Source organism: Primulina huaijiensis, chromosome 3 (genome assembly GCF_012295235.1).
Source record: "Primulina huaijiensis isolate GDHJ02 chromosome 3, ASM1229523v2, whole genome shotgun sequence".
Classification (NCBI taxonomy): Eukaryota; Viridiplantae; Streptophyta; class Magnoliopsida; order Lamiales; family Gesneriaceae; genus Primulina; species Primulina huaijiensis.
Genome location: NC_133308.1, coordinates 22,296,648 through 22,311,288, shown reverse-complemented (window position 1 = coordinate 22,311,288; position 14,641 = coordinate 22,296,648). Strand labels below are relative to the sequence as shown.

Genomic DNA, 14,641 nt, shown 5'->3' with positions numbered 1-14,641 from the left:
TTTTAATATCAAGAAACATTAAAGATATAAATATATTTTTAAAGAAAATATATAAATATTTAAGAATGAAACTAAAGTAAAAATATACTCCATTTGTTAAGTGGGACTAAATTTAACCATCAAAACTATGCATCCAATTAATTGGCCAAAATGAAATGTGTCACGTTGTGAAAAGTTGGGCACCTTCCAGAGAAAAAGAAAGGCCATATTTTTGCCCTTTTTTGTAGGCAAAAAGGGCCATTGACTTTGACTTCTATTTCCCAAGTCAATGCTAACCAATAAACCTAGAACATCCACTTGCCTTTCACCATGGAGAGTGCTGATAGGGCCCACCCAATTAGTTCCAAACATTTATTTTTAATTATAAATTGTAAAATTTTATTTTAGTGATCATAAGACAATTGTTTTAGTTGAGACCGGGCTTCTAGGCCGTAGCTCAGTTGGTCTTTCTCCTGTTCAGATTAGCTGGTCCCTTTAGTTCAAGTCCCCTCCTCTCGTGTGTAATAAAAAAAAAAAAAAATTGTTTTAGTTCGAGACTTGCTATCAAATTGTAAGTTTTAACAAAATTCATCCTTATTTCTAAAAAAAATAAAAAATCGTTTCGACTAGATTTTTGGATAATTATCTGTGAGAGACGTAAAAATTTTATATTTCCTTTTAATTATAAGATCGATTAAAATACTGTTTTGATAATTATGATATAAAATTATTTTTAGGAATTAAAATAGACAATTAAATATTATTTCTATTTTAAAAATGAAATCTTATTAATCAAAAAATTAAATATGAATAATGCTTTAGCATATTAAACAAATAGTACTCGGCGCCTTGCACCCCGTCTGTGGCATTTCTAATCTCTTACCTTTTTATATATACTAATAAAAAATACACACGCGTTGTTGCATGTGTTATTATTATTTTTAATTTGATCAAATAATACTAAACATTTAACACGAAATTATTTTTAATTTAGAAGAGTTGTTCGATTTAAAAAAGAAGCTTTTGTTTAAATTTTTTCTTATGTAAAATATGGAATGAGGCTACCTTATAGTATATCAATCACATATATACATATCACACTATAAATATATATAATATCAGATAAATATAACAGAGAATTACAAACATATTTACGATGTATGATTACTTCAAAAGTCAGCGCCGACCCTTAATCCAACTTGAGTGCCTTGCATAATATGCTCAAAAAGTTATAGGGATAGAAATAACAGAATTTTTTTTTGCTTGGATTGATTCCGATGAATGATGATGACTGGGATTTGCATGCGGTGGTGAGAGGCTGCGCCGCCCCCAGCACCGCTACAGACAACCATTCTCTTAGTAGTACTTCTCCCTCGCTCTTACATGGCGATGAAAACCGAGGTCTTATAGATGATCAAATGGTCAACCCGTTTCAGGGCTTGCATGAAATTTACAGGGAGTTCTGCGCAGATCAATCACCGCCTGCCGCCGCGAATGCAGTTTATTTTCCTGGGGACAATGATTTCCAGAGCCTTCAGCAGGAACCTCAGATGAACATGCAAAGGCAAGAAAATTTACAGTTCAAGAATCCCATTTTTGGTTCTTCTTCCCTCAGTTTTCTGGCAGCAAGTAGTACTTGTCAGTCTAATCGACCTAGGAGAAGGTATACTTTTGTCTCGAATTTCTGCACTGTTTAAACACAAGAACTAGAGATCGTGTTTTTATATGAACATTTTAAAATCATGATTCATGGGTATGAATCGGAGCAGAAAAAACCAGGAAATGAAAATGGTTCGTGAAATGAGAGAGGGGGAGATCTCCGCTGATTTGTGGGCATGGCGAAAATACGGCCAAAAGCCAATTAAAGGTTCCCCATATCCCAGGTTTCGCCTTTTTGCCTTCCTTTCTTGTTTCTTAATCTTGATTTTTTTTCCCCAGTAGGGAAGGGTTTGTTATAATTATATCTATGCATAACTCGTCTTAAATTTGTTACACATTTTATAAATTGTCAAGTGTCTCTTTGGTTTTAATTTTGAAAAAAAAAAATCAATTTTTGTTGTCTACACATTTTAAAATATTACTATTTAATTAAAATTGAAGCTATATTAACTTACTTTTAATTGATCTGGTTGAACTTTATTTAAAATTACAATAATATATTCATTATATAATTTTTATCGATGAAATTTTTTATTTTTCTAAAAAACTTTTTTGAGACCATCACACGAGACAATTTTATGAGATGAACTTCTAACTCAATCTGACTAATGCAAAATATTATTTTTTATATCTTAAAACATTTATTAATCTATATTTTTAAATTCAATCGTATCTTTAGCTAAATTTTTAAAATTTAGATAGTTCATCAATTTTAATAAAAATATAACAAAAATCATCATATTTAGATAAATATTTCAAATACGTAGTACGTGTAAAAGAACACTAGTATTAATTAATTGCAATATAATCTAAAATGTAAATAGAAATAATTATTAAAACAAATCTAAAAAAATTTTATGATAAATTATTCGGAATAGAAAATAGTATTATTTTGCCGGATTGAGAATAATGATTACAAATTCTAAATTTGGAAAATTGAGGGTATATGATAGATTTCGGAAAACAAAATTGACTTATAGATATCCAAACAGAAATTACTACAGGTGTAGCACATCAAAAGGTTGCGGAGCAAGAAAACAGGTGGAGCGTAGTCCAAATGACCCGATGATTTACGTGGTATCTTACACCGGCGAGCACACACATCCACGGCCAACTCACCGGAACTCCCTCGCCGGAAGTACCCGGAACAAGCTCTCTCCACCCGCCGTCACTTATAGAAGCAAAACACCTTTGATTCCTAGAGGTCCACTAACTTCCTCACCACCTGCCTCTTGTTCTAGTTTTTCTCGGAGTCCTCCGTTAATGGAAGAAGAAGCTGCGGCTCGAGATGAAGTCGACACAGAGATGGTGAGGGCGGCTGAGGAGGAGGTGGTGGGCGGCGGTGATGAGGACGAGAGATATAGTGTATATTATGATTCGGAGTGATTTCATGAATGATCATGATGATACATTCGAAGGGTTTTAAGATGGTGATAACTCGATCGACTTGTCTAGCAGATTTCACTCTGTTTATAAGAGGTCATCGATTATCGACCGTCGCTGCCACAGTGTTCCTCCAGCCACCCCGACAACCACCTTTAAAGTGGCGGAGGAGATAGCTGATCAATTAGACTATTTGTTCTCTGGGAGTTATTTTGAACCAATATTCAGTTGGTTTTTATTTACTACTAGCTTGTAATAAGTTTCATAATTTAAATTGACATATATTTTTCAATATTTATTTAATAATTTATTATAAAAGTAAACTAATCAGAGGTAAAAGAATAGTTAATCATTATAATTTACAAATATTAATTTTTACTAGCTCTTTACTTTATTATTTAGTATATATAGTTATGATTTACTATGCTTTTCAAAAATATTGTTATTGTTTACAAAAAGTATTTATATAAAATTTAGTGTTAATAAGAAAAAGATAATAAAATGAAATCATTGGATGGAAGAAACTGAGAGCTGACCTCATGAATCCGGTTATGATTTCGATCCAGTTTACCACCTGACTTCCATTTTTTTTTAATCTTAAATTAAAATTTGATTTTTAAAAATATTATTCAAATAAGTGATTTTAATATTAATTTTAATAAAATATGTAAAATGTTGTTATCAACTTATTGAAGTGTTTACAAAAGATAAAGTTTGATCATGTAAATGAATTTAAAGACGAATTTTGAATTATACAAATATATTGAGAAGAAGATTGTCCAGAAAAATTTTCATTTATTTTAATCAAAATATTATAATCATTTTTTAAGAATCAGAATCAACATGAAACCAATTTCTGAATTTTAATTAAATTGAGCAGAAACAGAAACAAAATTTAGAATCAAGAAACACACAAAACTGAGTTTGGTGTAAGTGGCGGAGCTTTACGTCCCTGTCTCATCCCATCACTTGGCCTCGAATTCTACAATAATTTAAGTTCGAATAGTTATATTATCAATATCTGATAATTTATAATCTCATCTCGCGAACCGAACGGATTTTGATGCAAGTTAGACATGGTAGTTGAAATTTGTAGGACATTTCCGAAGTATTCCAGCAAATGTTTTGTGCATTTTTATATGAAAATGGCCCAAAATTATATCCGAGGTAGCATATAAAAATGGAACGAGCCCAAAGTGAAAAATCGCATTAGCCTAGTTCAAGATTTAATCGGCCGATTCAGAAATCCATTTTCAACCCAATAATAAAAAAAAAGCTCCTCGAGAGATCACCTATCCCTTGAATTTCTATCTCCGGCAAGTTGTAATTTGCTTGAGGGATTTTGAAATTTGGAAGAACAATGCAATTCTTTGGAGGTTCAGAAATCAGTCCATCTCCTCCGGTACCCACGGCATCTGGGAACAATTCCCACATGCTTTACATTTTCAATAGAAATGGAATCTGCTTGCTTTACAGAGAATGGAATCGACCCCTCAAAACCCTGAGTCCACAGCAAGATCAAAAGCTCATGTTTGGTCTCCTCTTCTCACTCAAATCTTTGACCGCGAAGATGGATCCCACAAGGTGTTCAATTTGATTCCCCTGCTAAATTTCGTGTTTTGACCCGATAGTTCATTCCTTTTGGTTGTTTTTGTTATGGGAATCTATGATTTCTTTCAATTAGTTAGTAATTCGTTTTTGTCTGAAAAAAAATTTCTGCTTGATGGGCAGTGCTGAAAAGGGTAATCTTGGGGTGCCACAGCTGCCTGGGGAAAGTTGTTCATTTCATAGCTTTAGCACGAATTCCTATAAACTAAGCTTTATGGAGAGCCCATCTGGAATTAAGGTTAGTTGAGATGTTTGTACTAAAGTTTCAGTCTTTGGTTTTTGGTATACTATGTTAGTAGCACGAAATGTTATCGATTATAGACGGATTGACGTTGAAAGTGGTTGATGTGGGGAGTAGGTTCACTGTGAGATAAGATCCATATGGATGCAAGTTTGAGATATGCGGTGTTCTCTAAACTGCATTTATCAGAGCCTAGGTTTCACCGTTATGTGTTTGATTGTCCATAGTTGGATCACCCGTTCTGCCCATAGTTGGATCGTTTGTAATCTTCACGCTCCAGATGTTCATTCTTAGGCGTCAGAGGGGTGTGTTGGTTATCCCACATCGGTTGGATAAAATACTTGGGAATTGTATATATGGACTTGGACAATCCTCTCCCCTTGATCTAGTTTTTAGGGTTAAGTTAAGTCCAAGTTCCAATCTTAACAACATTTATCAAATTGAATTTTGGCTTGCGGGTTGTTAGCATAAAAATCAACATTTCTGTCTTGCTTATTTTTTCACTTGTTGCAATCTTAAGATATAGGTCATGCGCTCTGAGACCGGGTTAATTTATGGAATCTTGCTTTAGAGCAGACCTTGGTTCTACGTCCATGGTAGCCTAAAATTAAGTTCCTTGATGAAAACAGAAATGTGATTCTTGAGTTCCTATGTTTAATTTATTTTTTATGCACAAACCGAGGACCTAATTAGCAGCGTGTATCCCATATATTGATGCATTAGATTAGATAGAAGTTCATAATTATAATGGACCATGAACAAGTTCAAAGTGGCTTTGCCACCATTTGTTCTTCGTTTCAGCGTGGGGTTGTTTTGCAGATCATTCTTGTTACCCACCCAAGGATCAGTGATCTGAGAGAAGCTCCGAAGTACATCTATAACTTGTATGTGGAGTATGTTGTCAAGAATCCGCTTTATTCACCCGGGAATTCCATTAGGTAAAGCTGTCTTGGAATTCCTGTGCCTTGATTAGTTGAAATATCGAACCCTTTCTGGTACCATTTGAATTCCAACTTATAAAATTATTTTTTTATAAGTTGATGTTTAGTTTGGCATTTAAAATTTAATAGTTCTCAACAAAAGCCAAAATCAAGAAGAAGAAGAAAATTAAGGCTTCTGCAGCAAATTTCTTTAAAAAAATTAAAGTAGCAAGTTTTTTTGAACTGCAATGACTATATATAAAACTTCATCTGCTTTTTTAAACTATGTGCTTATGTACCTAAACTGGCCATTAATATATTATTGGAAATATAGACAAGACGCTAGCATGAAGGGCTTATTTGATTTGGGTTCTTGTATCTCGTTTTATTTCCTTTACTTATTTTAGATGCGAAGATGGTGCTGTTTTTACGGTTTCCTCGGGCAATTTACTGAGTTGCTAGTGAACCTGCATGCAAAACTTTAAGCTTTAAGCAGAGTCTAGGCATGCGGGACAACAAATTTGCAAATATTCTTCTATTATTTCATTATAATATTAACTAACCAAGTTATAGGATTTTCAATCGTGAGACTTGGGTGCTAATTTGGTTTTCTATCTTGTCTGTTTCAGATGTGAGCTATTTAATACAAATGTTGATCAGTATGTTAGAGGCCTTGGCTAAAATAGTCTCTTGGAGATCAAGAACAGAAGAACATTGCTTCAAAGAAATGGTGATTTAAAGTTTGTTCTGCAGTATGTTTTTATAGATTGAGTATAGTTTAAATATCACATCCTGAGATATTTGTTTGGGTTCTTGAATTTGTGAATTCTTATCTTTGTTCAAATGATAAAATCTTTGTAACTATATAATCAACTGAGTGTCAATAATATGACCAATGTTCAATCTATATATAGACTCTATTAAGACACATCTAACAGATACAATAGTTGAGTGAAACTTGTAGAGAGTAGGTTGAAATGGGGGTCGGCTTCTCAATCAGCGGAGAATTATCTCCCAGGAGTGACTAATAAACTTTGAAATCAATTAGGCTGATTCTCGTTATTAACTACTTCAGATTCATACTCGTTTCTCGAAACTATGAACTTCGATTCTTAGATAATACCAAGGGATGAGGAAGACTTGCAATTCTTCGCCCGCGCTGCTTCCTCGCGGTGAAGCACACTCTTGTTTCTATTTTTTTTAAGTTTCAAATCTGGAAGTTGAAAATTTTTTAAAAAAATTTTAGTTTAAAAAAATTAAATGAATGATTGAGATGATGTTGCCATTGCATTTATACATCATGCAAAAAACAATTAAAAAATTTGAACATTCAAAAAAGTTGAAAAATAAATCTTAATTTTTTTAAAAAATATCTTAAATATTGTGAACGACCATATTTTCAAAATCCAAGCTTATTCTAATAAATTAACCTAATTACACCTTCAGAAATTCACAATTTCTTTCACTTTAATTCTGAAAATTAAAGATTTCTTCCACTCAAATTTAAAAATGGATACATGGAGAGACGATGATCTCAATACTCCTCCATCAAATTCTTCTTAATTCAACAATGAGCAAATGTTGGACTTTATGTTCAAGAAAACTCAATTATCTCAAAATTCAATCCAAGTTCGTCCTCCTACTTTGAAACCATGTCTTCTAAACCAAATGGGAAAGGAAAGAAGACCATTGATGACGATGGATGAAGACATCACAAGGAAACATTGGATGAAAACTGAATATGAACGTCTCACAACAACATGGTATGACGTTTCCACCAAACCGGTGCTTGACAATGATCAAAACAACGCTAATTTCTGAGGATTGGTCTGGAATTAATATAATCATGAGTAGTTAGATGGAAAGTACATATGTGGAACAACATGCGGCAACACTTCAATGATGTTGTGAAACGAGTGTTCGCGTTCCAAAACAAACTAAGTGAACTAGAAATACTCAATAGAAGCGGGTTGTCATTTGAGATGAAAGTATTCGTTCTGAAATATTTTATTTTAATTAAAATTCAATAAATTCTATTGGATTTAATTTATTGTTTAGTATGCTCAAGCTTAAACGAAGTTTGAACAAGTTTATGGAAGTATGTGATCTTATGAGAAAGATTGGTTAGTGCTGAGTGAGCAACAAAAAATGGAAGGTATGGCCTTTCGAAAAATTTAAAGAAATTTCAATAAATACTGCTGAGAAGTTGAATAATATTGGCCGTGAATCTCCATCTTCTCCTCCACACCTAGACACGCCGTCAAGGAAGGATATGACATGCATAAAGTTAGCAAAACCTTTAGACCAATAGGAATGAAGCCCAAAAAAAGGCCATTAGAGGAGAATGATTGAAAGATGCAAACATGATGGAAATGTTTAAAACAATGCGTGAAGGAGATTAAAAAAAAGGATGGGAGAGATTGCTATAACAAAAGAGCATTTTGCAAAAATTGGTCAAAATATGGAAAAGAAGTATGAAATAAGGACGATATAGCACAAGATGTGGGTGAGGGAGCAAGAAAAAATGGAGATGGATCAAAAAAATCGAATCATGGAGAAAGATGTTGACGATACAAGGTTGACTCACGTTCAACGTTAATATTACATCAAATGCAAGAACAAATTTTTCATAAATCAATGATTTATTTAGTTTGTATTTTAGTTATTTGTATTTTTACTTTCTTGTATTTCTTGTTATTTTTTAATTTTGTGTAACTTTCAAAATTTTATGTGTATTTTTAATTTGTTTTAATTATGTGCAATTTTATTATGTTTTTTTGTAAAAAAAAATTATTGAATGAAATAAAAAATTATTATTTAAATCGCATCTCGGCGACATTATGAACTTATCAACGTTGATATTATGTGCAATTTTATTATGTTTTTTTGTAAAAAAAAATTATTGAATGAAATAAAAAATTATTATTTAAATCGCATCTCGGCGACATTATGAACTTATCAACGTTGATATAAGTATGTGATATAGTTATCAACTTCATTACACCAGCATCATCACACCATTGTACATGTTCTTATATACATATTTATAAATGCTCCAAAAGCTTTCACGAATCAATAAATTAAAAAAACTAGTTCTAATCCAATAGTTCCAGCAGCAAGGAAATGCTAAGAATGACATGAAATGTAATATGAGATAACATCAGTAGTGAGAGGCACGTCTCTCCTCAAATTATGAGCCTAACAATTCGATCCATTGACATCTAAGTAAGTGATGTCCCTCATATCAATATGTCGTATTGTATGGAGCAATGTTCTAACACAAATATAAGGGAATAAAATTGTATATCTGTTAACCTCTATAAGTTTTGGCCTATCATTAAGTATTTGATTCTAAAACATATTTTATCTTACATTGAGAAATTTAATTAAAACAAATTAAAAATATTTTATATTTTAAAAAATTTATAAAATATTTTCATTTTTTTAATACTAAAAATCTAATTTATCGTGATTTGGTAATTTTATATCGTTTTCATTTGACAAACTTTATTTTTTCATTATTAAAAAAATTATTTAATAATTTTTTTCTTATGTCGATCAATCATCTTTTCTTCTATAATCTATACCATAATATAAAAATTAATGACTAATGAGTATTAAAAGTTATATTAATTTAAAATCCATTTTTTATTAACGTAAAATGTAATACTCATTAATTGTATATTATGATTTAGAATAAAAAGTGATTTATAGACATTTTTTATTACACATAAAACTTCTTTTAAATACTATATTTGGTTGAATGGATTAAACAAGGATAGATGAATAGTCAAACACTTATCCAATGTTTGGTTAAAATTTTAAGATATTTTAATAATCATTTTGACCCGGTTTAAGACCTAATTGTGTGGATAACTATTTGATTATTAATCTAACAAATCAAGTGGATAGCCTATCAAAACTCAACAAATTACATTTTTCTCTCCTTATTTCTTAATTGTAAAATAGAAAGAAATTATAGGAATTATATTATTGATTAACAAAAATAATGGTTAGTAAGAGTTAAATTAATAATAATATATACAATTATATTAATTATAAAATAAAAAGAAATTATAGGAATTAAATTCTATATTAAATTAATAATATCATTATAATTAATGAGAATAATAAATATATAATAAAAAATAAAGTTTACAAATTAATAAAAAATAAATTTTTCATATTTTTTTAAAATTACCTACTTATTTATTTCTTATTACTATTATTATTTATTTATTATATTTAGGTTAGGTAATTATAATGTATAAAGCGGGTATACTTTAGTCATTTTATACTAATACACAAAATTAATCTATAATGTTAAAATTACACCAAAACATCATATATTTTATCCAACCATATTATTTATCTATATATTTCATTTTATAATACATATAATTACTATTCATTTATTTATCACATCACACATATCAAACGGAGCCTAATTAAATACACAGTCCATGTCCAACTGATGGCCAAGCACCATACTTCATCAAACTCCTCATCCTATATTGCGCGCGGTGAGTATACCAACCAACATGAACTTGCCAAAGCATATCGATACAAGCCAGAAAGCAAACAAGAATCATATTCTAGCATGTAACTATGGTCACCACAAGGGATAAACACATTACTCATTGGCCGAAATCCAAGTAACAATTTTACTTCCATAATGATTCAAACAGTTCAATGAAGGTAATCCAAACACGCATGAACAAGGGAAAAGTAAGGAAGTATAGAAGAGTTACCTTGTCCCTCTGCATTTCTCCTGGAGGCAGCCACCTCAAATGGAAAAATGGATGACGAGACAATGAATTTCATCCAAGGGATGATCGGATGAACCACATGTTGTCCATCGTTGCAGTATAGGGCTACTAAAAGCAATATTAAAGTGTAAATCTTAAATATGGAAAGAAAAAGAGTGACGGCCATAAACATATATATATACCCAATATAGCACAAGTTCATGGTTTTCAAGACCCAAGTACAATGGGATCAAGATCGTCTGCAAAACTTATTTTTTTTAAAAAAATTGATATTTTTATATTTTAATTATTTCAAAATCAAAATTATATTTTTATATTAAAATATGTGATTAATAATCCAATTTAAAGTTACAATTTTATTTTTGGTTACAAATATATATTGTGGGGGTAAAATGACGTCTCTCTTATTACTTTTTCTTTTATAATTTTTTCAACTCTTTTTTTTAAAAAATGTTAATAAAAATTTAATTTTTTTGTTACAAATATGTGATTCCGAACTAATAACAAAAAACGACGGTACATTCAATTTTTTTTTTAATATTATAGTTCTTTTTAAAAAAAAATATTTTTCTTTTTTTTATCTTGTTAATTTTTTATTTAGAAGTTCAAATTTTATTAATCACATATTTGTAACGAAAAGAGACATACATTCGATTTCACAAATTCTAACAAGCTCACTAATGACTTTTGAAAGTTTTAGTCCATTGTTTTAATAGCTTTTATAACAATAATAATTAATATTGAGTGTCTCAGTTTGGCTTGTGCTTTTTTATAAATAAAAAAAAATATCAAAGTAATGAAAGGTTGTAGGTGAGCTGGCAGTTATAACTAGTATAATTAACATCGATCAATTCATCAAAAATCGTGGGGTTCATTGTCATATATTCATTATAACAACATATCTCTTTTACTCACATTTCTTTTGACATTAAAACTCATTATTAATGGGTCCCACAGTCCACTCAATCATCTTAAATTTTTTTCATATTAAATATATATGTTTTAAATATATTTTACATTATGTAAATCATTATTCTAATTTTTAAAATAATCTTATTTTTAATAAAATAATTTTATTAATTTTAAAAAATAATATTAATGTTCTTTAAATATAGTTATTAAATAAAGTAGATGTTCGAACGAAATACCACGACGGAAGAAGAATTTAAACAAGACGTGTGCACAATTTATTTAAAGTTACAATATAATTTAAACAAGACGTGAGCACAATTTAACGTCGAGTAAATAGTTTAGATGTTCCATCTCGACTTAATATCCTGGCATAGTCATTCATGTATAATAAGCAGTTCCTCTGTCATCTGCGAGATGTCTTTGTTCAAGATTTCGTACTCCTTCAATTTCAAGCGTCGATTCTTAGCTTCAGATCTGGACAAGGCAGCTTTTGCCTTAATCTCCTCTACTTCGAGTTGTTTTTGTTTCAAATCGACTTCGGACTTCTTCACGCTTGTGTACTCGGTGAACTTTGCGAAAATATTGCTGTAGTTTACTGCCAGATCTTCTATGGTCGATTTGACTCTGTCTTTTCCCTTTTTTTTTGTTGCCTTTCGTTCCATTGGACGAGTATCTTCATCATCCAAGTCTATGCTCACTTCTTGGTTAGAGGAGGTGTTGCTTGCTCCCGACTCTAAAGTCTTCGTCTTCTTTGTGGCCACATAGTGATCAGTGGACTGTGGAGTAAACATTGGACGGTCTTTGACAATTCTCCACACATGCTCGAGATTGAATGCAACACCATTGTTTTTGGATCGATATTTTTCGTATGCAAACCTCAGTATATCTTCGTCACAGTGACCACTTCGATAAGAAATGTAAACACTATTATAATTTGAGTTGAATCGATATACCTTCTTTTGGATTGTATTGTGCCAATGTGACCATATAACATTTGCACTTCTGGTGTTTGAACCTGAGGGACGATTCACATTGTAGTAGCTTGCAACACGTCCCCAAAAAGCATTCGCTTTTTGATCATTGCCGATTATTGGATCATCGCAAATAGTAACAAAACTTCTCGCTAAGACCTCGACTTCAATCTTTGTCCAACTTGAACGCTTTCTTAAACCCTCAGCATTTGAAACCGCTTTTTCTAAATTGACCACCTCAATTGCGGATTCACGATCGGAAAGTTGCGTCTCCAGGACAAAAGTCGGAGTTACAGCCTCATTCGACATCGGAGATGTGAAAGGCATAACATTTGTGTGCGGGGTACTATATCCATGAACAACCGGCGGCGTGAAATACGGATGACTCATGTTTTGCCAATATTCGGCTGGAAGCGGTTTATATGAACCTCGAGGGGCATAATTCGGATGATTCATAGAATTTCCAAAACCTTGGAAATTTTGAAGATTTTGTAGAGGAAACGTCATATTTGGAAATGGATGTGGGTATTGATAATTTGGTGGAATTTGTGGATTTTGAGAAGATGAATATTCTTGCGCGTTGTTTGTAGAATTCAAGAAATTTGTAAAAAAATACCTTATTATTTTCATCCATTTCGAATAAAAAATAAGATTTTTGGAACTTAAAAAAAATATATGGGAGAATATTAGAGAATAGAATTAGAGAGTGTAATGAATTGAAATGAAAATATATGTACACATTTGTGAGTATTTATAGAAGAGAATTGAAACTAATCGTTAAATAGTTGTTACAAATTTTTTGGATTTTTTTATAATTTAATTCGAATTTAATTAAATATTTAAAAAATAAAAAATTGAAAATTTACAACGATTATAAATGAAAAAAAAAATTTAAAAAAAAACAAATCCAACGTATGAAAAAAAAAAGTTAANCGCAGCCGCAGTCGCCGCGATCCCCTCAATAACCTACCTCCGCCTCCCCGACGCTGTAACCCCCCCTGCAAATCATGAAATTCATGCCGTTGAACTCTTATTCGAAATCCCACGTCTCCACAACCATATATTAACCGAAGCCCTTCAAGAAATATCCAAGAAATCAAGAATCAGAGCTTTTGTCGTTGATTTCTTTTGTAATTCAGCTTTTGAAGTTTCTAAAAGCTTGAATATACCCACTTACTACCATATCAGCTCCGGTGGATATGGCCTTTGCGTGTTTCTCTACTTTCCAACTATTCATGAAACCATTCGTGAAGACATAGGAACATTGAACGATTTTCTTGAGATTCCTGGGTGTCCACGAGTTCACTCATCGGATTTTCCCATTGGAATGCATTTTCGAGAGAGCAACATCTACAAACACTTTCTGGACACTTCAATTAACATTGGAAGATCGGATGGAATCCTCGTGGACTCGTTTGATGCGCTCGAGACTCAAGCTAAAGACGCACTAGTTAAGGATTTATGTACACCAAATTATAAAACTCCTCCAGTTTACTTTCTTGGCCCGTTAATTCCTGACAGTGTCAGCAAGAATGGTGCTACAGAGCAAGAATGCTTGAAATGGCTGGATTTACAGCCAACAAGAAGCGTGATATTTCTATGTTTCGGCAGAAGGGGTAGGTTTTCGGCGGAGCAGTTGAAGGAAATGGCTGTTGGTTTAGAAAACAGTGAGCACAGGTTTCTCTGGGCAGTGCGCAGTCCGCCGGGCAACCCTCCATCACCGTCGCCGGAGGAGCCGGACTTGGACGCGATTCTTCCACAGGGGTTCTTGGAGAGAACTAGAGACAGAGGGTTTGTTTTGAAGTCATGGGCTCCACAAAAGGAGGTTTTGAGCCATGAGTCCGTCGGCGGATTCGTGACACATTGCGGACGGAGCTCGGCACTGGAGTCGGTGTCGTTTGGCGTGCCGATGATCTGTTGGCCTCTGTACGCTGAGCAGAAGATGCAACGGGTATTCATGGTGGAGGGAATGAAGGTGGCGCTGCGGCTGAAGATGGCGGATGATGGGTTTGTCACGGCCGCAGAGATTGAGAAGCAGGTGAGGGAGCTTATGGAGTCTGAGAATGGGAATCAGATCCGGCAACGTTTGGCACAGATGAAACACGCCGGCAAAGCTGCGGTGGAGAAGGGCGGATCTTCGATGGTGGATTTAGAGAAGTTTATTAGCCAATTTAATTAACGGGGGCGACAAAATATATA

The 14,641-nt window shown here is 32.5% G+C and overlaps 4 protein-coding genes across 5 annotated transcripts; 3 read left to right on the top strand and 1 right to left on the bottom strand.

Moving 5' to 3' along the window:
- The first annotated feature begins 1,136 nt into the window (after positions 1-1,136).
- Positions 1,137-3,289, top strand: LOC140972250 (WRKY transcription factor 22-like). Its single transcript, XM_073434699.1, has 3 exons — positions 1,137-1,642; positions 1,749-1,862; positions 2,631-3,289. Exons 1-3 carry the CDS (start codon positions 1,257-1,259, stop codon positions 3,022-3,024), a joined length of 894 nt encoding a protein of 297 aa, XP_073290800.1. The 5' UTR covers positions 1,137-1,256; the 3' UTR covers positions 3,025-3,289.
- Positions 3,290-4,243: 954 nt separating this feature from the next.
- On the top strand, positions 4,244-7,025 carry LOC140972249 (uncharacterized). Of its 2 annotated transcripts, XM_073434698.1 has the most exons (5): positions 4,244-4,605; positions 4,753-4,867; positions 5,690-5,808; positions 6,420-6,520; positions 6,907-7,025. In XM_073434698.1, the coding sequence occupies exons 1-4, from the start codon at positions 4,382-4,384 to the stop codon at positions 6,469-6,471; spliced, it is 510 nt and encodes a 169-aa protein (XP_073290799.1). In that variant the 5' UTR covers positions 4,244-4,381; the 3' UTR covers positions 6,472-6,520; positions 6,907-7,025. The 2 variants fall into 2 exon arrangements, with proteins under 2 accessions (XP_073290799.1, XP_073290798.1); XM_073434697.1 differs by lacking the exon at positions 6,907-7,025 and having other exon boundaries at positions 4,246-4,605; positions 6,420-6,718.
- A 4,820-nt stretch (positions 7,026-11,845) lies between these two features.
- On the bottom strand, positions 11,846-12,949 carry LOC140972566 (uncharacterized). The gene has a single exon (XM_073434974.1). It carries the CDS (start codon positions 12,947-12,949, stop codon positions 11,846-11,848), a length of 1,104 nt encoding a protein of 367 aa, XP_073291075.1.
- Positions 12,950-12,957: 8 nt separating this feature from the next.
- On the top strand, positions 12,958-14,635 carry LOC140972565 (baicalein 7-O-glucuronosyltransferase-like). The gene is made up of 2 exons (XM_073434973.1): positions 12,958-13,024; positions 13,381-14,635. The coding sequence occupies exons 1-2, from the start codon at positions 12,958-12,960 to the stop codon at positions 14,619-14,621; spliced, it is 1,308 nt and encodes a 435-aa protein (XP_073291074.1). The 3' UTR covers positions 14,622-14,635.
- The last annotated feature ends 6 nt before the right edge of the window (positions 14,636-14,641 follow it).

Excerpts from the sequence above, each read along its gene's own strand:
- LOC140972565 (XM_073434973.1), top strand. The coding sequence starts at position 12,958 with ATGGATGTGGGTATTGATAATTTGGTGGAATTTGTGGATTTTGAGAAG.
- LOC140972249 (XM_073434698.1), top strand. The coding sequence starts at position 4,382 with ATGCAATTCTTTGGAGGTTCAGAAATCAGTCCATCTCCTCCGGTACCC. Across the intron at positions 4,606-4,752 it reads GCGAAGATGGATCCCACAAG|TGCTGAAAAGGGTAATCTTG; the intron begins GTGTTCAATTTG and ends CTTGATGGGCAG. Across the intron at positions 5,809-6,419 it reads TCACCCGGGAATTCCATTAG|ATGTGAGCTATTTAATACAA; the intron begins GTAAAGCTGTCT and ends TGTCTGTTTCAG.
- LOC140972250 (XM_073434699.1), top strand. The coding sequence starts at position 1,257 with ATGAATGATGATGACTGGGATTTGCATGCGGTGGTGAGAGGCTGCGCC. Across the intron at positions 1,643-1,748 it reads TCTAATCGACCTAGGAGAAG|AAAAAACCAGGAAATGAAAA; the intron begins GTATACTTTTGT and ends GAATCGGAGCAG. Across the intron at positions 1,863-2,630 it reads AAAGGTTCCCCATATCCCAG|AAATTACTACAGGTGTAGCA; the intron begins GTTTCGCCTTTT and ends ATATCCAAACAG.
- LOC140972566 (XM_073434974.1), bottom strand. The coding sequence starts at position 12,949 with ATGACGTTTCCTCTACAAAATCTTCAAAATTTCCAAGGTTTTGGAAAT.